Raw genomic sequence first — 22,677 nt, 5'->3', positions numbered from 1 at the left:
GAAGGGTCACTCTCAACAACTGCCACTAAAGGGTCTCAGAGGTGAAGTCTCAAAAAGGGGGAAAATCACTCCCCAGTGGTTAGAAAACATCATAAAAGGAAAAGTCAAAACATACAACAATCCCTGCACAACTCATTTGAAGCACAAAACAATAAGCCAACCTAATTCTAACAAAAAATGTTTTAAATATTTAAATATGAATTAGGGAATGAACACGTACTTCCTTGAGAAGTTTGTTAAATTCTGAAAATACGTTATGTGATTCCTCTAAATAACAAGCTAAAGTTCACTACAATAAATACTATTTAAATACAGTTTTTCTGAGAAAAGTGAGGCCTATGAGTAATACTTCTATAGCTTCCTAATATTTCTGAATTGGAAAGTTCAGTCTCGGGAGCCCTTGGCTTTGTGAAGGTCCCTAAGAGAGTCAGTCATGAGCCTCAGAGCAAAGCAAGGCCTTCCCGACTCATAGCCTCTGTACACAACAGACATGTCAGCCTTTCCATTTATCTCAATCCCTGTGCAGCCTCAACACATGCCCTTCTCTGGTCTATGAGTATAAATGTCACCAGGTTTATATGACAGTCACTTCAGTTCTATGAAAAACTGTATTTTGCTTTTTTACCTTTCCTAATATTTCTGAAATTAGGATGCATCTCCCTATTTATATATCTATTTAATGTAGTGATGTTTCTTCTTTTCTCTTTTTTTTACCCCCCCCCAAAAAAAACTGTCATTAAACCAATTTTGCAGTAATACCACCTGGGTATTAAGAACCTGAGTGCTCTGGATTGTCAGCAGCCCTCCTGGCTTCCCGCTGGAAGTGCAGTGCGATCCCGGGGCGCTCCTTTCCCCAGGTATTCCCGAGTCCCCAGCACTGTGTGACAGGCCTAACCCAGGATGCCTGAGGCTCATCTGTTAGGGTGTCGGGGACAGCAGTCACTTAGCAGTGTCCTGAGGTCTGCCCCTCCTGCTCTGGGCCGTGTTCTGATTTACCTGACGCCCCTGGTCGATGCGGGGGGTGGGGGGCAGCTCCCGGACCATCCCTGTTCGCTGCTCCTGGACTTTCCCCCCTGCTGCTCTGCTCTCTGCTTTCTCTGCTCCCCCACACTGACCTGCTGCCCCCAGCCTGTCCTGGGCCCCTGGGCCTTTGTCCACACCCTGGCCTGTGTCTGCCCACAGTAGCCCGGGGATGTGCCCTGCCTTCGACCTCTGACAAGTTTAGGGTTTGGCGGGAGCATCACCCCCTCCTGGCCACCCTCACCGCCTGCTCCAGCCCTCAGTCCACCGAGAGGTAAGGACGACAGAGGCAGCCTCCCTGCCCCACCCCATCGGCTCCTCACACCGGAGCCCCAGGGGCATCACACCGCACTGCCAACAGGCGCTCTGGGCTGCAGGGCCGGGCTGGGGCGGGCGTGGCGGGCGGATGTGCCGCCCTCCGAACAGTTTCTGGGTCCCGGTGCGGAGCCTGGCCTTTCCACCGAGCTCCTAGGCAGCCATGGTGATCTGTGCACTAGGGTCCTCACTGTTCCCCCTATGGCCTCACTTGCACCAAGCCTCCCCCCCTCCTCAGGTCTCTCACCATGTCTGCACACGCCTGTGGCCCAGCCGTGGAGGTAAGTGTTCAAGTTCACTCTCACAGAGCTCCCTGCCCACCTTCAGGGCTCCCCGGGGACTGCCCCGAGCAGGTGGGGCGGACTTCAGGACACACTGCCTAAGGGAGCAGCCACATCTGAAGACAGGTGAGCCTAAGGCACACCTGGGCTATTGTCACAGTGCTGAGGGACTCAGGGGCTGTGGCTAGGTATTCATGACATCCTGTGACATTTATCAAGGCTCCACCATTAGGGCCTGGCAGAGTCCCCTCTGCAGAGTCCCATGGCGACTCCGAAGTTCCAACACACACACAGACACACAGAGGCATGCGCGTGGCTTTGCGTATCAGTTGTCATTCTGTCTCCATCTGCCTGTTTCATCAGAGTAGTTGTGGTTTCTGCCGCTGGGTTTTATTGGCTCTGTGATAACAAAAGCCACCAGAGCTCAATCATAGGACAGAGACCTGACATTCTGGGCAGAGGTGAAGAATTCTGGGCCTGGATGTCAGACATGCTTTGGATGAGCAGAAGTCACAAGGAGGACTTTAAATGATAACATCCTTGAGAAATGCTTGGTATTTCTCTGAAACCACCCAAGCCTGGCATTGTTTGCGTGGCTAAGTAATTGTACTGTAAGCAAAACCCCCTTTGAAGCTGTGTCTCTCTCTTTGGGGTCTGATTTCCTTTGGCCACATCATTACGACGTAGATGACATGCACCACACAGCTTCACCCTGGACGCTGCTGCTGAGAAACCCCCAAAACGCTGGCCATCGAGCTCGGGGAGGCCTCCAGACTCTCCTCACAAAATAGAGCATGTTTTAGGGAAGCGGCCGGGTGGCGACGAGGCCAGGCTTGAGTAAAAGGAACAGACAAGAACTGAGGACTGAGCTACCGACCTGGAAAATCTCATTCGCTGCTGACTTGGGAGTGAGGCGCCCTCATGGACAGGTAGAAAGTGCTCGGGACTAAGCGTCAGAAGATTGTGTAGGGGAGGGAGACTTTTCCTCTATGTGCTCAGGTTCTGTGACTGGCACCCTGGGAACTCAGCTGCTGAAGACAGATAACAGGATGAAAAGGCTCATTCCATGTGCCTATGGAGGGCCTCACAGAACTGAACTAAAAACCCGCACAGAGATGGTCAGACCCACAGGCTGATACTAAGGAGAATAAATTTATGGAGAGGTGACCAGGCACAGGGAAAGGGTTCTGGGCTTTTAGGGGTAATAAATGGTGGGGAGGTAAATATGTGGGGGAACTCATGGAAACAATAAGTGTTGTTGCAGGAAGGTCTGTTATGTAGATTCCTCCCAGTGCCGCCTCTGGACTGATGAGTCTGGAGTCCTCTCCAGGAATTAAGAGTCATCCTGTCTTTCCTGGTACATGGGAGCGGAGGGGGACACCTCCACAAAGGGACATTTATGCCTGGCTTTTAGGCAAACGGGGAAGGCAGAGAGCTTTTTCTGCAGTCTGTTGTTTCTCAAAGGCATTCAGCTGGAAGCAATCCTTATGCCAAAGCGGCCCATTTGGGGGTGGCATGTTCTGTTTCTCTTCAATTTCACACAGCTATGGACCATCTCCTTCTTGCCAGGCTGGAAGCAATTTGAGGGCAGGGAACGTGTCTGTCCTACTCACTGGTGTATCTCCAGAGCCTAGAACAGTGCCTGGTGCATTGATTTGACTGCAAATGAATGGATGAGTGATTTTGAGCTGCTTTGAGCCTCAGTTTACTTATCTGTAAAACAAAGATAATGGTCAGTAGACCTCTCTCTACATTGACTTACTCAGCAGCAGAGGTTCCCAGGTTCCCAGAATGAAATAGTATAATCTCTTGTTTTGGATAATAGCATAAATGTAAAAAAATCTTTTTAACTTAAAGGGTAGCTCTTCGTCTTTTGAATGCCCCCAGGGAATATGACAAGCTATGACAGAGAGCAGATCATGACACCTGACAGCAAATTACCTGTGAGAATCTTCTCATTTTGTCTGCCCCTGTGACAAATATTTGGCTAGGAGTTTGTGTAATGCACACCACTCAGCTACCTTCTGCTAAGGAAACTGCAGGGAGGGTGGGGGCATGGCTGGAGGAGCTTCAAACATTACACTCCGAATGCTACATTCAAGACAGATCAGAGGCCCCTTTTTGCCCGGCTCCAAGGATGGAGTCCATGAAAGATGTGGCCCTGAGCCGTCTCACCTGCGTTTTTATCAGAACATTTCAAGTGAAAGTGGAAAATCTATCCTGGGGCTGGTGGTGGTGGAGGGGGAGGCACTGGGTAGGGGGCTCTGCGCACAAGTTGCTTATACTTCAGCATCACAACTTCTCTCTGAAGCCTTCCGGTGTGTGTGCACGCCGGGATACGGCGGGAAATACAACAGAAGTGAAATTACAGGTGTGTGTTTTTCTGTAAAAACCTTTGAAAGCGCAGTGGAGGCCCAGGGGAAGTAGGCTGTGGGCAATTATTTAATTATTCATCGGCTGGGGGTAAATCAGGGATGGGCTTCCAGGAGAAGGAAATAAACTTCAAGGTGGAGCTGGAGGAGCTGGGAGAAAGGCATCCCAGAGCCCTGCAGAGCCAGGGCGCGGGGCAGAACTCCTCCTGGCCAGCTGAGGGCCCAGCAGGGGGACGGCTGGAAAGGCGGGTCACTGTCGAATCATTCGGAGCCCAACGTGCAAAGCTCTGATTTCGATTTAGCCTGTACACCGTAGGTCAGACACCGGCGATTCCATTCATCCCGTAGATGGCTGTTGTTTGGTGTAAATCCCATTGCCATCCACCCACTGGGCAAGGTACCCAACATCTCCGCGCCCCCGTTTTCTTACCTGCGAGAAAGGCCGGTAGGTAGCACCCACTCCACAGGCCATGGTGAGGCTCCAGTGAGGGAATATGAGTGTCTGCTCATTCTTGCCCACATTTTTCATGGGCCAGTCTATGGCCCTGGGTGTCCTGCAGTGAGTAGACCAGGGTGGGGGGTGGGGGAGACACGGCTGTGGGTGTGCCACGTGGGTCAACAGGAGGAGACACCAGCTGGTCCTGAGCCACCTGGGCTGTTGTGGGTGGCAGACAGAGGAAGGAAAAGGCGGGGTGGCCTAGCTTTGGCCCCTCCTCCTAGGGGGTCAGGCCCGCAGTTTTGTCTTTCTGGGCAGCAGAGGAAACGGATTGGGGGCTGGTGCAAGTGGCAAAACTCATATACGGGTGACTGAAGGAAGGTGAAGTAAATGCTTGACGCTGGGTGGCAGTGTCACAGGTGCTAAACTGCCCGTATTGTGCAGAGGCTGCTATCGACCCAATGGCACTGCTCAGGGAAAATATCGAGCTTGTAACCTGCGCTCAGGCCGCTAGGAGTAGAGGCATAGAGGCCGAGCGAGGCTCATATGGCCCGGGCAGTGTCACAGCCGTGGGAGGCAGAACGATGGCCCTCCACCCCCAAAGGTGCCCATGTCCTGATCTCTGGGACTGCGACACAACCGTATGTGGCAAAAGGGACTTTGCAGATGTGATTAAGCGAAGGACTTGAAGGTGGGAGACACCTTGGGTTTTCCAGGTGGGCCCAATTGAATCGCATTGGCTCTTAAAAGGGGAGACCATCCCCAGCTGTGGCCAGAGAGGGAGGGAGGTGGGGGGAGGGAGGGCGGTTAGAGATGCAGTGTTGCCGTCTTTGAAAAACGAGGAGGGAGCCGCACACCAAGGCGCGTGGGCAGCCTCTGGAGACTGGACAAGGTGAGGGGAGGGTTTCTCCCCTAGACCCTCCAGGAGGGACGCCGCCCCCTCGATACCTTCACTTTAGGCCAGCGAGACCCATGTCAGACTGCTGACCTCCAGAACTGTAAGTTGATACGTTTGTGTTCTTTTAAGCCACTAAGTTTTCAGTAATTTGTGGCAGACCGGGAGACAAAGAATAGTCGTGAATGGGAATGGTCTTGGATGAAGAAGCTTGGGACAAGGAGGTCTGGGCTTGGGCTGAAACTCACCCTTAACATTTCAATGACACAGCGGAGCAGGTGCCCGCGGGGCTAGCCCCAGTCTGCAGACACCAGACCAAACGCAGAAAGCTCTCCCAGCACCAGGGAAGACAGCAGAGTGTCCCACAGAGATTTTGCAGAGTATCTGGGTCAGATCAAGGGTGAAGGAACTTGTCATTGGAACCTAAGATAATACATTTATGCAAATGTGAGCCACGTTCTAGCTGGGCCTTGATGGTGAGTGAGTTTGACTCCCAAAGGGAAGCTGTCCCTGAAACCAATCTCTCCATCTACTTGTTCAAGCCTTCTGGATAATTCCCCTTCCTTCAGGGTAACCCAGCCGTTCTCAACAGGCCACAGGTGAGGGTGATTTTGACCCTCCAGGGCTTTAACAACGTATAAAGAAATTTTTGGTTGTTACAGCTGGAAGTGGGGTTGCTATTGGCATCTAGTGGGTAAAGGCCAAGGATCTTACTAAACATCCTGTAGCGGACAGAAAAGCTCGTCCTCCCACACCAACAAAGAATCACCCAGCCCCAAATGTGAACAGGCTGAAAAACCCAGAGGTAGAGAAACTGGGAGAAATGGGTTCAAATCCATGTGGCTACTGAGTAAGGAACAGCCACGCTTCTGTCTCCACCCCTCCGTCAGTCCCTGGGGTCCTAAAAGTCTTCTAGTCAATCCCTTTGCTCACACATTGGACCAACCTCAACTCAGGCACTTAGGAAAGGCAGTCACTGGGGAAACTGAAAAGAGGTAGTTTTGATCCGAGTAGCCACTAATAGCAAAGGGGTAGTCCTGGGAAGCTCGTCTCCTGGCCAGTAGATCTATCTACTGTTCTCTTGAGGTGCCTGCAACTTGCAGACAATTCGTCCCCTTGACCACATCTTCCCAGGACTGCACAGAAAATCCCCGGGGACAGTTCAGTGAGCAGGAAACAGAGCTACTCCTAGCTGATTCGCCCTGAGACTTCTCCCCCCGTGTCCCCCCATCACACTAACTCAGGTGGTCACTGTCTGTCTTGGTCTAGCAGTGAGGAGGAGGGGTAGAGCCAGTGTTTAAGGTTCAGTGGCACTGTCTAGATATGCTGCAATGCATAGGCTTTAATATAATTGTTTCATCTCTAGTTGCAGGGAACTTTACACAACGTATCTGGTGCAAACAGAAGTCCTTCTACTGTACCGATGAGGAAACTCGGCTTTGAAAGACAGGGTTTCTCAAACCGTGAAAAACAGTGGTTATAGTTGGTGAAAGACCTAGCTACCTGCAAGGACACATCTGAGAAGTCTAATTCTCATCAGATGATTCCCCCGTCCAACATTAGTGTTACCATATCAACAGACATAATGCATTAAAGTTACACTTTGCTCACAAACATTCACTTTCCATCACCCCATCTCTCACCACTGTGGCCACTCGCCCTTACCTGCCCTGTCCCAAACCCTGCCAGTGCTGATCCTGGTGGAAAATTGGCAAGGAAACACCAAGAATGCCTCTCTGAACTTCCCAAAATGGGTATATTCTATAATCAGAAAAAAAGTTTTAAAATATTCATTTTTCTAAAAAAAATAACACAGGAAAGAACGGAATCTAAAACCTACATCTTTTCAAATTAAGCCAGGCTTTGTAAACTTTACTTTTCAGTAATCTTTTCAAGGAAGTTTGGAAAATTCACAGATGCTCCCCATTCTGCTGTGTCAATGGAAAATGTAGGGAGATAAGAGGAATATTCCTGTCCCAGAAGGATCAGGAGAGAGCTGTACCATCCCCCCTTTATGATGGAGGCCCCTGAGGGGTGCAAGCAACGAGGCGGCCACATGGGTGACTGTCCGCAGATCAGAGAAACCTGCTTCGCTGACTGTCTCAGTAGGAGGGGAAGAAAAGCCTGTTCCAAAACATGTTCCTACTTAAGACAAAATTTGTTGACCTTTATATTTCCCCTGACTCTTCAAGTTCTTCAAGATTACTTTTCCAAACTCAGGTCTGCTTTGAGACTATTATTTCTGCTTTAGACGCTTCTCTTTCTGGTTGAATTTGGGGGGGTGGGGGGGCCTGAAGAGAGCTGGGAGCAGGGATTTTCTATTTATAGTCTCCGTGACCCTTATAAAGGTCATCTTTGGTACTCTATCCTTCAGTCAGAGCCAGGCTGCACTTTGTCTTACTCAATTCTCCTCAAGATTAGAGTTCTCAGAACAGATGCATTGAGATACCATTCAGCAGTTAGAGAAAGGCCACTTGGGCACATTGAATTTAGGGGCATTCAAAGCTTTCTTGCTCTTGGCGATTTTGGCTCAAGGGCTGTAAGCTTGTGCGTCTCAGACGAATGCTCCCAAGAACAAGGTTGGGTATTTGCTTGAATTTTTACCTTGTGTTCTTTTATGTTTTCCCTCTCCTCCTGCTCTTTAACTAGGCTCCGTGCACTTCTTAATATTCCCAATTTTCTCTTGGCCCTTCCAGCTAATTTCTCAGGCCCTTCTGAGAAGAATTAGGAAGGCTGCTCCTGTACAGAATTAGGAAGGCCTTGACATTGGCCTGATGTGCTATCAAGGATTTCCCACGAACTTCCACCCTGTCCCTTCTCTCTGTGTGATCCTTTGGCGTATCACTGCCTTCCGTTTATTTCTACCCAAAGCCTGGCTGCTGCTCTAGACTTCCAGATTCTTGCTTGTGTTAAGGGCAGTCTTACCCATTGGTCGGTGAGGAACAGAGAGGGTAATTATGTGCCCCCCAATGCTGCGCCCAGAGCAGGCATCCGGAATCAAGCGGCCATGGCACGCCTCCCTGCTGAGGTCAGACTCAGCAGCAGAATCTTTCTCACCCGCCCCCTTTAGCCGCCAACTGATCAAGCCCAAGTCATCCACCTGACATACACGTCCTCCTTTGAGACAGGTCACACGTCCTCACTTGAATCAGGTCACAAATATAGTCTTAGTGTTTTTTTCAAGATTTATGGTTTTAGAATATTCCCTCTGGGGGCTCCCAGTCGTAGAACTATCTCGCCGCTCACCCGACTGTTACTGCTCTTTTAGATAAATCCCACCTAATAACAGTTTCCATAGAGAGAGGGCCTGTTTTGTGCCGGGGCTTACCGCGTGCAGTCTCTTGTTGCCACAGCAACCCCGCAGGTAGTTACCATTATCCCTGGTTTACAAATAAGGCTTCAGGTGTCAAGTGACTTTGACTAAGATAATAAGTGCTGGTGAGGGTGGGAATTCACACCCAGGGCTCTCCAACTGCCAAGTCCAGGGTCTTTCTACTGCTTTGTGCTCCTTCCTTCCTTCTGCCTTCAAGTTCCGAGTTAGGGGAACTCCTTTCTCCCTCATGCTGGGGGAATACAGTCCTTTCTTTCCTCTTTGGGCTCCAGGGATTCAGTGGAATTAAGTTTGGAAGGATTCGTAGCTGAAAGGCCCTTCATCTAGAGGAGCCCCAGTGTGTGTGGCTATCCCTCGCTCCGAACGGTATGAGCATCTACTGCCGTAGGCTCGAATCGGGGCATCGGGGCACCGGGGCGAGGGGCCACAGCGGGTTTCCCTCCCTGCAGGTGTTAACTAGGGTGGTCTCACTGGGAGGGGACTCGCACTTACTGAGCATCTACTACATGTCAGGCTGTGTGCTAGGCTCTCTGAGCTAATGCACTTTGATAAAATCTGTGGTCTTTGCAACCACACCATGCAGGTAGCTCCTCATACCACAGTGTTCTCAATAAACCCCTCCTCCAGGTGATCACGTAGGGGAGGAACAAGGCAGGAGGGGAGACTCTGCTTCGAGCCATCTGCCTCAGGGCAATGCGAGTTATAAGGCAAGGGGACGATATCTCTTGGCAACTGTCCGCATTAACCTGGCATGACAGGTCCGGGCCTGGAAGCAATCGGCCAGGCATGAGAGAAATCCGGCTCAGGTACAGATACGAGGGAAGGAGAAACCAAACGCGGGGCAGGGTTTTTCATGCTGTTGATTCCTGGCGCCCTAGTCCCTGTTAGATACAGAAGTTGCCTATTCTGAAGGAAATCAGCCACGGCCAAAGGCAGTCGTCTTCATACCCTAGGAAATACACCAAAGCATTTTCTTCTTTTCTGGTAGGAGGAAGGAAAAGAGCCGGAGCAGAACAAATAACCTTCATTCCAAGTTAAATCTGATGAGAAGCTGGTTGTAGGGCGCTGTATATAGAGTGACCATGCATCTCAGCTCGCTGGGACAGCCCAGGTTTTAGCTTGTCTCAGTGTAATTACAAAACACACTCCCCCTTCTAGTAGAAAGCATCCTGATTTTGACAATAATTGACTCTATGGTCACTGTGCTTATAACCTGGTTTGAATTTACTGCACACGAGAAATATTCCAGCGTTTGAGGAAAAGTTATTCTGCACAGAAATCCATTCTGTCAGAAAGAAGCCTTTGTTGCTGATGAAATTTTCACACTATTCCCCTGCTGCATACACACATGCACACACACATACATAACTCACACATGCACACACATACACACACATACATTGTGTCTAGTGTCAGTTGGCATTCTTAGAACAATTTTGCATGCTTTTGTGAATTTGAATTCCACGGCCAAATGTCTATTGGAGTCACAAGAAGAAAGTGCAAATATGGAAGCTTTGGGTGGATTTAACAGTGATGTACCCAATCTCTGCCCTGGGAGTGAGGTCTAGGGGCCTCCCAAGTATAAAAAAGTCACAAATCAGACTGTTTGTCAAATGGGAACAGTTGGTCTCTCTTCTGTCCCTTCCCATCTTCCCCAGCCCCCTGCCCACCACCAGACGATTCATCCCAGAAACCCTTCCCTACTCATTCCAAAACATGGTATTCAATCTCCTCAAACTGCAAAAGTTAACTAGCCAGATAAAATCTGGCCAAAAAGACTGGGTTCCTTGGTTAGTTATTGAGGAGCTTAGCATGGCAGGAGTCAGAGCTCTGTCACCAATGTGGCATTTCATTTTGGATACACACCTTAATTTTGAGATCCCATCGTTTGCATCTTTGAAGGCCAGCCATAAGGATTTGGGCAATCCTGTTTTCCTGTGAACGTGAAAAGCAGATCTCCCCTAGCGGCTGGAAGAATAAAAGCAAAAATAAAGGCGTGGGACAAGGGCGCCACCTAGTGGCAAAAGCATGATTCATTTCTGTCAATCGCCGCAGGCTCCTGGAATGCAGCCAGTGCTCCTGGGGGATTATTTTAATGTTTACAACACAGGTGTTTGGGAATCAGGAATTTAAAAGAATGCTCTCTGTCCTCAAGCAACCCAGAGTTTGGTGGAGGGACACTGACATGGGAAAAATTTAGAATGGAATGGAATAACTGCTGGGATAGCAGGAAGGTGGGGTATTTTGGAAACTGACTAAGGACCCTTTCTGGTGGAGTCAGGGAATGGGTTACAGAGGTGCCGAGACTAAGATTAAGTGGGAATTAGTTGACTCTATGGTTTACCCATCTTAGTTTACCCTGTGGCCAGTCACACAAGCTGAGAAACTGCGAGGGCTGAGTTTGGCACAAATCATCCACTTGCTCTCTTTTGATGTGCCTGTCCCTTATGGTGGCCATTCACCACATGTGGCTATCGAGTACATGATCCAAATTGAGATGTGCCAGAAATGTAAATAACACTCCAGATTTCAAAGATTTAGAGTCTAAAGAGTATAAAAAAATTAACAATTATAATATTGATTATATGTTGAAATGATACTATTTTAGATACACTGGACTGAAGAATGTTATTAAAATTAACTTCACCTGTTTCTTTTTCTTTTTTGGTAAGGTGGCTCTAGAAATCTTAAAATTATATATGTAGTTCAAATTATGTTTGAACTGGGCAGTGCTGGTCTAAGCCATTGGTTCAGTTCCAGTGGGAATTATATTTCAGTTTTGATGAGATTCCTGTAGAACTGGACTCCTGGCTATGGGCTACGAGCAAGGGTTATAGTCAGCCTTGCTCTACCACTCAGTAGCTGGGGTGAGCATGAACAAGTTTATTTAAACTCTTGATGTCAATTTTCTTATTTATAAAATGGGACAATAATACCTACGTGTTGTGAGCATAAATGCAATAACCACTATAAACTTAAAGCCTTTTGTTCCACACTTAACACATACAAGCTCTTAAAATTTTTGAACAGCTTTATTGAGGTGTTATATTTACAAACAAACTCTTAATGAACAGTAAGATGAAAATTTACTGAGCCCTTCCTACTGCCAGGTGCTCCGTATGAGCCCTCTCCTTGAATTTGTCAGTGTCACAGTTTGACCACCTTGGGAAAACCACCTCACCTTTCCATTCCCCATTTCCTCACCTCCTCTAGGATGGGTGGTCAATGATTTCTACCATAACTTCTAGCTTTCACATTGTTTTGTCAGAAATTTAAAAAAATTTAGCTATTATAGTTTTTGTTTTTTAAATATATCTTTATGGATTTCAGAAATAGGGAGAGGGAGAGAAACATCAACGATGAGAGTCATTGATCGGCTGCCTCCTACACGCCCCCTGCTGGGGATCAAGCCTGCAACCCGGGCATGTGCCCTAATCTGGGAATCGAACCTCGGATCTCCTGGATCCTAGGTCGATGCTCAACCACTGAGCCACGCCCGGCTGGGCTATTATATTGTAACATCCAAAAGATGTCTTCCAATTTTTTTTTTATAGTCTCTTGTTTCATGGATATCTCGCTTTCATCTCTCTGAAGATATGTAATTTTGGTTAGTTTTAAAAATATTACTACCACATGTACTACCTGTTTCCTTTGTGTTCCATTTGTTTAATTAGTTTGATTTTTCATGTTAGGGACTTTTTTGTCACGATTGATGCTCTCTCACAGGCGCAGACATTCAAGAATGAGGCGCTAAATGTTGACTGGAACCTGTGTGTGGGTGGGGTGGCTCGCTGACTGAGTAGTGAAGGATGGAACCTATTCTGTTGAGGCACCTCTCTCAGCATCTGTAGGTCTTTGAGCAGAAGGGTTGTCTTTCCTCCATTTCCCTGCCTCAGGGGGATAAGCCTGGCGACCCAAGTTCTGGGGGCTGGTGTGGGATCCTTCCTGCTGGGTGCTTTACTGCCAGCTGGAGGTCAGTTGATTTGCTCTTTTGGGTGTTCGGATTATTTTACTTTTTGAATCATTGTATATTCTTATATACTCACAATATATATTGCTTTTGAATTAAAAATTTAAGTATACAAATATAATCTGAAAAAAATTATTTTCAGCTCTCCAAGCTAAATAAGTGAAAGTTGCTTTAGCGGTCACAAAGGAACCTTTGAACTGGGTCTCCACTGGCTGTCAGCCACAGGTCATCAACACTCTTCAAATTCCACTTTCCTTAGGAGCACATTTTTCTAGCTGTATTTGACTATGTCCTAATCAGATGTTCTATTAACTTACTAAAACTAAGTCATATCATGAAGAGCTGCCTTATGTTAGGCATGTTGGTTCTTCCTCCCGCTTTCCTAACTTGAACACATCTGATTCCTATAGAGCCAACCTAAATGGAACTCTCCTATTTAGGTACATGTTTGGTTTTCACCTTTAACATGTATTTGCTTTTTAAAAGGCCTGTCCCATACTGTACTGCAGGGATGTATGAAGTGCCTTTTAATATCAATATGAACATGAAAGCAACTGTGGCTGCAGATTTTTTTTTTTTGCAGATGTTGATTTCTGAAAATATATGAGTACTGACTCTTGCTGTATTGAATCACAAAAAAATCTGAATCTGGTAGAGGACTGCCAGACACAAACTCTGAAATTCTATTAGTATTGTTACTAGGGAGGTAACGTCCAGGTTACTTGATGGCTAGCTCTCCCAACCTTAATTCTGGAAAAAGAATTAAGGCCTGGGTTTCCATGATCCTCTACTGTTCTTTTAAGAACCAAGATGACTGGTTGATCTTGTTGAAGTGTTCCAGTCCCAAGGGATTCATCCTTTCTCACTTTGTGCCACACATTTGTAAGGTGCTTGGGTGAGCTCAGAGTATAGACTTCTATAGTCTGTGGCTGCATATAAAAACCAACAATAAATTCAGGCAATGATTCTTAAGCCTTCGCTGGCTGCCCTGGGACTGCTTATTATTCTGATGTTTAAAAAAGGCCATCCAAATCCATTTTCTTGAAAGAAACATTTATTTATAATCTTTATTGGTCAAACAGTTTCAAACAAATCCCGAACAGCTTTTCACATTTTGAGCCTTTAGTGCAAAAACACTATGTCATGCGTGAAAGAAACGCGTATCCAGTAAAGCTCTCCCCTGAAGCATTTAAATATTGGGATGATCAGGCAGAAGACTTATGTGACAGAAATCTGCTTGAAAGGGGGCATAATAAAGCTCATATTAAGGTTTTTCACAACATAAATGTGTTTAAACAACTTATAATCTCAACTTCTTAATTTCAAAACAAAACACCCTAAGAATCAACTATCCCTTTAAATAAAAAAACCGAATAATCAATTTATACTCTTCTTAAAAGAACTCCAACAATGTAAAATAAGTTCCAATTCCAGATATATATATGTATATGTACATTTATAACTTAGGTGCTCTTTTGAGCTATATGCTTTTATTCATGCAACACTGACAGAGGACTGAGCGCGAGCTCTACAGAGGCCGCTCTGAGAACGCAGTGTAGCTCCGCACCCGGGCGAAGGACAAGGGGGTGTACATCTTGTCAATCTCAAAAGCAGTGACTGCAGTCTCACCAGTTGACCTGGAAAGAATGCACAAAATTACAAATTACCAGGAAATTCCAACTCATTTAAAATCCTTGCATATTTCTAGGGGTGGTGGTGGTAGTTTTATACTTCAGTCTTTTAAAAATTTTAATATATATCAGTAAATTCTAAATAATATAGCACATTGTTGAAAAATTTTAAAATTTAAAAAAGTACAAAAAAAGGTCGCTCATAATTCTACCTATTCTATCACTGAATACAGCAAATCCAAAACATTTTCTAGTGTTCCTTCCAAACACCTAACCTCTCTATCAAGATTTCTTATTGAAGTCATACTCTATTAGCAATCCTGTTTTTTTCATTTAACGTTATGACGTATGCATTTCCTAACATCATTACTCTTCAGAAGTCATTTTCAATGGCTGTATTATTTCACTGTCTGCTTGTACTACAATTTACTTAAAAATTCCCCTTTTGTTGGAAATTTAGGTTGTTTTCTGTATTTGGCAATTAAAAATGTTGTGATATTTTTTATTGTGTCCTTTGGACAGATTCCAAAGAGTAGACTTTCTAAGTCAAAAGCTATAAGCATTTTAAGGCTCTTGTTAAAACGTAATTTAGAAATAATTATAATCCTAGAATAGAATTTAATGACTTAATATTTGTATGATCAACAACATAATTACGGATGGGATGGAGGGAAAGCAAATGACAAGTTGTACTATTATAGTCTTTTATATTCCACCCCCCAAAAAGAGAAATAAACAAAAGCAGAAAATTCAAGTGCCTTTATAAACATTATAAGGAAGTCAACGTGATCCTTAGCAGTTACAAACAATGCCTCTTATAATGTCCTCTTTTCTCCTAAAACATGACGCTTTTCTTTCTTTTTTTTTTTTTAAATATATCTTTATTGATTTCAGAGAGAGTAAAAGAGAGGGAGAGAGAGAGATAGAAACATCAATGATGAGAGAGTCATTGATCAAGCCCATAACCCGGGCATGTGCCCTGACCGGGAATCGAACCCCAATCACCTAGGATCCCAGGTCGACGCTCAACCGCTGAGCTATGCCCGGCCGGGCCTAAAACATGACGCTTTTCATTTCTTTGATTCTACTTCTGGGTTTGGTTTCTTTCTTTGAAAAGAAAAAGAAATTCCACAGATTACTGAGAGAAACAAAAAGGAGATAAGTGAGAAAAAAGAAAACTGCTTTTTCTCACGACCTTCCAAATGAGTGCAAAAAGTTACTTGTAAGACAGCAATGTAGCCAACAAATTTTCAACAAATGGTCAAGGTTGTGAAGCAGGTTAACTGAAGGTGATCTCAAAATGTGCCTCAGAATTTTGGATTCGGTTAGAATGGAAAGCCTTCAGTCACACACTAGTCTTCTTTCAAATTCAACAGCAGCTAACTCCGACAAGCACATGAATTTATTTCACTTTCTTAATTCCTTTTTTATTTTACTTATTTCTGTACTGGTCCTTTCCCACACATACTCTTCTGCTAATGATTTCTTACAGGTAAATTCAAACTCAAGGGTCCAAGATGGTAGCACAGAAGGACACTGAACTTACCTCCTCCCAAGAACATACCAAATGAATACCTATAATTAGAGCAATTTCTCCTGAGAAACAACTGAGGGTCAACTGAACAGCTTCTGCAGAAGAGGGAAAGTTGGGGAACCATGAGAGCACTCTGGGAGCTGAGGGAGCTATCAGGCTGGAGGAATGGGTGAGCACCACAGCGTGTGTACAGGGGGCCCCTTTGCAGCCAGAAGGGATTGGCACGACATATTCAAAGTATGAAAAGCAAGGACCTATAACCAAAATTACTCTACCCAGTAAGGCTGTCATTTAGAATCAAAAGAGAGATAAAGAGCTTCCCAGGCAAGAAAACGCTACCAAACCAGCATAACAAGAAATGTTAAATGGACTTCTTTAAGAAGTAAAAAATATGAACATTAAAATGGCAATAACTACATATCTATCAATTACTTTAAATGTAAATGGATTAAACAATCAAAAGACATAGTGTGGCTGAATGGATAATAAGATCCATACATTTGCTGCCTATAAGAGACCCACCTCAGATCAAAAGACATAGACTAAAAAAGTAAAGGGAAGGAAAAAGGTATTTCATGCAAATGGAAACAAAACAAAACAAAAAAACCTGGGATAATGATACTTATATCAGACAAAATAAACTTTAAAACAAAGGCTGTAACAAGAGACACAGAAAGACTCCGCAATTCTACTTCTCAGTATTTATCTGAAGAAACCCAAAATACTAATTCTAAAAGATACATGTAGCCCGGCCAGGCGTAGCTCAGCAATTGAGCGTCGACCTGGGATCCAGGTGATCAGGGTTCGATTCCCGGTCAGGGCACATGCCCGGGTTGTGGGCTTGATCAATGACTCTCTCATCATTGATGTTTCTATCTCTCTTTCCCTCTCCTTTCCTCTCTCTGAAATCAATAAAGATATATTTTAAAAAAATGTTTAAAACAAAAAGATACATGTAGCTCTATACTCACTGCAGCAACCTAAGTGTCCACAGAAAAATGAAGACGTGTTTACATAGATACAATGGAATATTACTCAGACATAAAAAAGAATGGTATCTTACCATTTGTGACAACATGGATGGACCTAGAGGGTATTATGCTAAGTGAAGTCAGAAAGAAAAAGATAAATACCATATGATTTCACTTATAGGTGGAATCTAAAGAACAAAATAAACTAACAAAACAAACTCATAGATACAGAGAATATTTTGACGGTTGCCAGGTAGGAGAGGGTTGGAAGGATGGTTAAAAAAGGGGGAAGGCATAAAGATGTGTAAATTGCCAGTTATAAAAATGGTCATGGGGATGTAAAGTAGTCATAGAAAGTCTGGTCCATAATACTGTAATTACTACGTATGGTGTCAGATGGGTACTAGACTTATCAGGGTGATCACTTTGTGAGTTAGAGAAATCTATCATCACTATGTTGTACACCTGAAATAATATAATGTATGTCAACTGTAATTAAAAAATTATTTAAAAATAAAATAGAAAAAAAAAAATCTTTCCATTTGCAACAATGTGAATGGACCTAGAGGGTATTACACTAAGTCAGTCAGTCAGAGAAAGATAAATACCATGAGGTTTAACTTATATGTGAAATCTAAAGAATATAAATAAAGAAGATAGAAACAGACTCATAGATACAGAGAACAGACTAATGGTTGCAGAGGGAGGGGGTTTGAAGGATGGGTGAAAAAGGTGAAGGGGGATATCGTTAATATTGTGACAAGTTTACACAGTGACAAATGGTCACCAGAATTAGTGTAGCGATCACATTGTAAGGTATATAAATGTCAAATCACTATGTTGTACACCTGAAACTAACATAATGTGTACACCAAGCAGATACATGGGCCTTCACTGTAAAATTCTTTCAACTTTTCTGTATGTTTAAAATTTTTGATAATGAAGTGTTAGAAAATAAAGAATAAAACAAAGAGAATGGTGGAACACATTTGTAGTAATGGAAAATAATGGTTTTGGAGAATACTTAAAGATATTAAGCATGATTATGTAAAATAAAATGTAAAAAAAATAATCCTAACTCATAGAACAAAGAGCCTTATACAGGAGCCACCTAAGAGATTTGGCTTTGAATACAAGAGACCTTTTTAGCAGACTTACTTTCCTAACTATAATTTTACTAAAATCAGTGTGTAATCCCTGAGGATAAACCAAATGGAAATAAAGTAAAAAGTGTTAAGACGAACATGGGAGAATAAAAAAGGTCTGGTGTTCTCAAACTGCCTTGAATAAGTCCACACATGAACACCTTGGAATGACTGCATGCCATTCTACTCAGGGAACGCTGCCTTCATTTGCAGAGAGGAGGTGCCCATCCACATTCCCACGGGCCCTGTGAGCAGCACAGGTGCTCCATGGCCTGGCCCACTTTCCGTCCCAGTTCTTCTCCTTTGGGCCATTTTCTGGGCTTGCACAGTATTAGTATACTCTGCTTCTGTAGTGTTAACTCTGGGGTTAACATTATGTGAGAGTTTCCTAAGTCTGACATTAAGTACACATTTATTCCGTAACCTTTGTATTTTTGCTGCATCCACCTACTTGTACATAATATGACAAGAATGATGTATCCAGATGAGTTTGTTGAACCTCTGGTGGCCACTGGAACACAGCTGTAGCCCCACATGAAAACTCTGATCTGCTTCTTGTACAGGAACACGACGAAAATATCTGTATTTATAGTCCAGTGGTTTCTGTAAAAGAAAAGATGCGTGAGCTGTAATGAAACCTCACTAAATATGTTATACAAGAATAACATAGCATCTGCACATAGTAGAGTTGTCCTGGATATCAAATAACAATGTGTACGAGTGTCCTGAAAAATTAAGCACTCTAAAAACATAAGGTTTTTCCTCCCTCATCATCATTTCAGTAAATCATCATCATAACCCCATGTACTAACTATGACGACAGTGTTGCTATCTAATGGCTGAAGGAAGGAAGACCCAGGCAGGTCATAAGAGTTAATCAAAGTTACACAGCAGTTTCAGATGGGAATCAAGACCTCTGTCTCCTATCTCGAAGCCTTGTATTTCCTTCTACTTGAAAATGCTTGGGAATTTTTAAAAAGAGAAAATAAGTTGGTGAAGGCTGCAGAAAAAGCGGAGTATAACTTATTTTTTGAAATAACAGTAAGACAGTCAGTGGAAAAGTAATACAAGCTCCATTAGAATCACACTTCCGCAAATACTGCTGCTAAAAACACAAAAATATCAACACTACATGTGGTTTCATTGTATCCTATTCTGAAGGAAAAACCGGTACTCTATGTGGGAGTTCCTAAATTCTTATTAGATAAAACCTAAACAACTAGGGCCTCACAAATTCCCCAATTCTGACCTCAGGAAACTCATGGCCAAGGTCACAGCAACTATCTCTGCCCCCCAGACTGCTGCCCCAGATTTCAGGAGCCTGCCTGAGCCAGGCAGAGAAGCCAGCAACAGATGGCCACACGTGATAGGACTAGGACTCACAGAGAACCCTGTCCTAACTATATTGACACATAATACTAGAGAAGAGAGGGGGATTCAATACAAGGGAAACTTCTTTCAAATCCTACAATTTATAAAAGCAATAGGCTAGTATTTATTATAACTTCCTTACAACTGACTTCTTGATGGTTTCTAACCAGGACTGAAAAAATGCACCTGAACAAAGGTAAAAAAAGAAAATTAGGCCCTCAATCTGTTAAAAAAGTGTAAAGCCCTCTAGAATGTAATAATAACCCAGCAATCCTACTTGCTTGATAGTTTTTTTTTTCTGTTGCAATAATAGGAAGAAAATGATCTTACATTAGTTTACTTCCAGTGAAAACTGAAATTCTATATATGAATGCCCTTATGAAAGAACTGCCCATTTGAGCTAATTTAGGAAAAAAATCTCTTATGATTCAAAATGAGAAGAGCCAAAAAAACATATTTTGGTATCATTTTACTAGTTACTTTACAGGATATTTTTTGACTTTACATTTTCACATGTGAAAAGCCTGGACCAGGAAAAGAAACCATTTGAAGAAAAATAGACAAGCTGATCCAATAAAAAAAACACCACATTTTAGAAAATCCTCCAGTTTTCTTTAGAGAGATGCTATACGTCAACATACATTTTGTGTAATAGTATAAATAATGAAACAGTGTATTTGTATCCTTTCTAATCAGGAATGCGTGAATAAACAGGGTATTAAAAAGAAAACATTAATTCAACCTTGTATACTCACTTCTTCTTTTTTCTTAGTTATCACAGCAAATACTTTGGTCTGATTGTCTGTATCTTGTGACAAGCGATAATGACCCAGGAGAACTGCATCAGTTCTAAAAATAAAAAAAAATACACTTTAAATCTATTATTAATCAGTTATTATATGTATTGAAGTAATTTAGGAAGTAATGGATTATAATAGTGTTTAAGGAACTTGCCTGAGAAGAACCAACTAGGATGTGAGTAAACCTGTTCCAAGGCCCCAGAGACCTACTGTATAGTACAATCTCCAAGGGAGAGATGCAGGAATTGGTATTTTTCACAAATGCCCACCCAGTGACCGCTTTTTAAATCATCCAGTAGTAAGTTCAGAAAACACAGGATTATATTAACCGCAAGTAACCATATAAAATGTGAACTGGATAGGAAAGTATAGAAAAATATTACCTTGTATTTCGAGTTCTTAAACGTGGAACAATGGACTGAGGCTCCTCGGGGGTCGTCAACATCATCACGTGGCCATCAGGAAAGAATCTTATGTACCTGTGTATGAAGAAAAAGAACACCAAAAAACACCACACACAAAGTATAAAATATGTCCTTCTTTACTGGTACCTAAACCTAGCCATAGCTATGAAACCAAGATGGATATACTGTAGGCCAAAGAACTGGCAAAACATCATTAAGACATGACTGACAAGCTGTGAGGCCAGCAACAAAAAATTAAAGGCATATTATCTTCCTTAGAGGGAAGTGTTGAACTTTTACTTTCATTCACTGAATAAAATAGGTAGATTAAATATTATTAAAGTCCTGCATGTTTTTTTCTAAAGCACTAATTAATGTCAAATAAAAGTGGAATCTCATCATACACAGTAGTTAACATGTCTACTTATTTCTCATTGCAGTGTTACCTGATGAACAATAAGGCTGAATAAAGGCACAAGCTATTGGAAAAGGCAAATGAAATGAGTACACCAGGGGCAAAAGACAAGGAAGAGCTCTAAAATGTGAAATGATTCTTAGATTTAGAGGCTAGAAGGAATTAAATTTGTAGTAATCCATTGGTTCTTTGAGTACAATTCCTATTATAACACTGGATAAAAATACTAAGGGCCATTTTGTGGATAAATGCAAGAGCCACAGAGAACAGATGTTCAGTAACTAATGAGCTAATACTTGGAGAGAGAGAATTTTTCACTCACTCAGTTTACTACAGTTGTACCTGTAATATTCCACTTGGTGCCAGGCTCTATAGAAACCATCAAGAGACTGTTCCCCTTGACGAATATATGTGGTTTTACTGATATATACTCCTATAGAAAAGAAATAGTTTTAAAAGAATTAAACATAATAATTAAAAATTTTTAAAATTAAAATCATATAGCACATTTCTAGCTTCATTTTTACAGTAGTTTCCTTTAAATATGCTCATAACACTTAGGTCTGTTACAGAAAACTAAGACTGTGCATTTATCAAAATCAGCATGATAGATCACTATTTCTCTTGAGTTCTAAAGGGTTCAACTTACCATCAAACCGAACACGGGGCCTTTCTAGAAACATCTCTCTCCAGGATGTGTATGGAACAAGTTTAATACAGCTTCTGCCCCAAACTTTCAAGCAGGCCAAACGCCATATTTCAGGGTCTCTAAGTAATAAAATTACAATATCAATATATATAAAAGGCTAAGTCCCTATATGCAGAAACAGTCCTGCTACCAGCCATCTCCTATTCAGCAAGTATTTGTTGAGTGCCTGCCAGGCACTGTCCTGGGCCCTGGAGATAGATTGATGGAGAGAAGACTTGCTCTTTTACTGGTGGGAAAGCAAGAAAACAGAGAGAAAATTTCAGGCAATGTGGTCAGTGCAAAAACAAACAAAGCAAGGTAAACAAAGACACGGTGGTAGGAAAATAAATTTAGATACAGTGACCAAGAGAGGCCCTTCTGGGCAGAAACCATAGCAAGTGCAAGGCTCTTAGGTGGGAGTGAAGCTAGTGTGCTCTAAAAGGAGCAAGAGGGCCACATGGTTGCAGCAAAGTGAGCAAGGTGAAATACCGACTACACAATTTGAGGGGTGGTCAGGTGTAGGTGAGTCCTAATTTACAGGTGGGAGTGGCTGTTAAGTGAGATAGAGGTCACTGCAGGGTTTTGAGCATGACTTATGCTTTTAAAAGATGACTCTGGGAGAGCTCCAAGATGGTGGTGGCATAAGAGGATGCTGAATTCACCCCCTCCCACGAGCAAACCCAAATATATACATGTATAGTGAGCAATTACTCCTGCAAGACAACTGAGGGCTGAATGAGGAGCTTCTGAACAACAAACAAGAGAGACAAACAGAGAAGACTGGGAAACCACAGGAGCCCTCTGGGAGCTGTGGGAACTGTCTGAGCTGGTGGAGCTGGTGAGCACCATTATTTATGTTCCTCTCCACTTCAATAAGATGGGCAGGGGCTTTTGCTTGGGTGCTTTGGCCTACCTGCAAGATGACCACAATGAGCTCCCAACTACATTACCCAGAGCCTTTTGCCTCCAAATAAAGGGAGCTAACAAGAACAACGGGTACCACATCCAACTGCCAGCCTACCTGCAGGGAGCCACTCCAACACCTCAAGCCAGTATTCCCAGTGCTGTAAGTGCCAACCAGCTTCCTAAAACTACCTG

At 43.5% G+C, this 22,677-nt stretch overlaps 1 protein-coding gene across 2 annotated transcripts in view; it reads right to left on the bottom strand.

Moving 5' to 3' along the window:
- Positions 1-13,652: 13,652 nt before the first annotated feature.
- FBXO9 (F-box protein 9) overlaps positions 13,653-22,677 on the bottom strand; it is a 28,264-nt gene continuing 19,239 nt past the window's right edge. For both annotated transcript variants that reach the window (XM_087817445.1, XM_087817446.1), the window contains exons 8-13: positions 21,541-21,659; positions 21,234-21,324; positions 20,456-20,551; positions 20,028-20,121; positions 18,353-18,504; positions 13,653-14,257 (exon numbers count right to left, since the gene is read on the bottom strand). In XM_087817445.1, coding sequence (XP_087673571.1) covers positions 14,149-14,257; positions 18,353-18,504; positions 20,028-20,121; positions 20,456-20,551; positions 21,234-21,324; positions 21,541-21,659 — 661 coding nt within the window. In that variant the 3' untranslated portion in view covers positions 13,653-14,148. The remainder of the gene's footprint in view (positions 14,258-18,352; positions 18,505-20,027; positions 20,122-20,455; positions 20,552-21,233; positions 21,325-21,540; positions 21,660-22,677) is intronic.

The sequence above is a fragment of the Miniopterus natalensis genome, chromosome 5 (assembly GCF_054644295.1).
Source record: "Miniopterus natalensis isolate mMinNat1 chromosome 5, mMinNat1.hap1, whole genome shotgun sequence".
In the NCBI taxonomy this organism is placed as follows: Eukaryota; Metazoa; Chordata; class Mammalia; order Chiroptera; family Miniopteridae; genus Miniopterus; species Miniopterus natalensis.
Note: the sequence above shows the minus strand (reverse complement) of the source record. Positions and strands in the feature narration are given on the sequence as shown.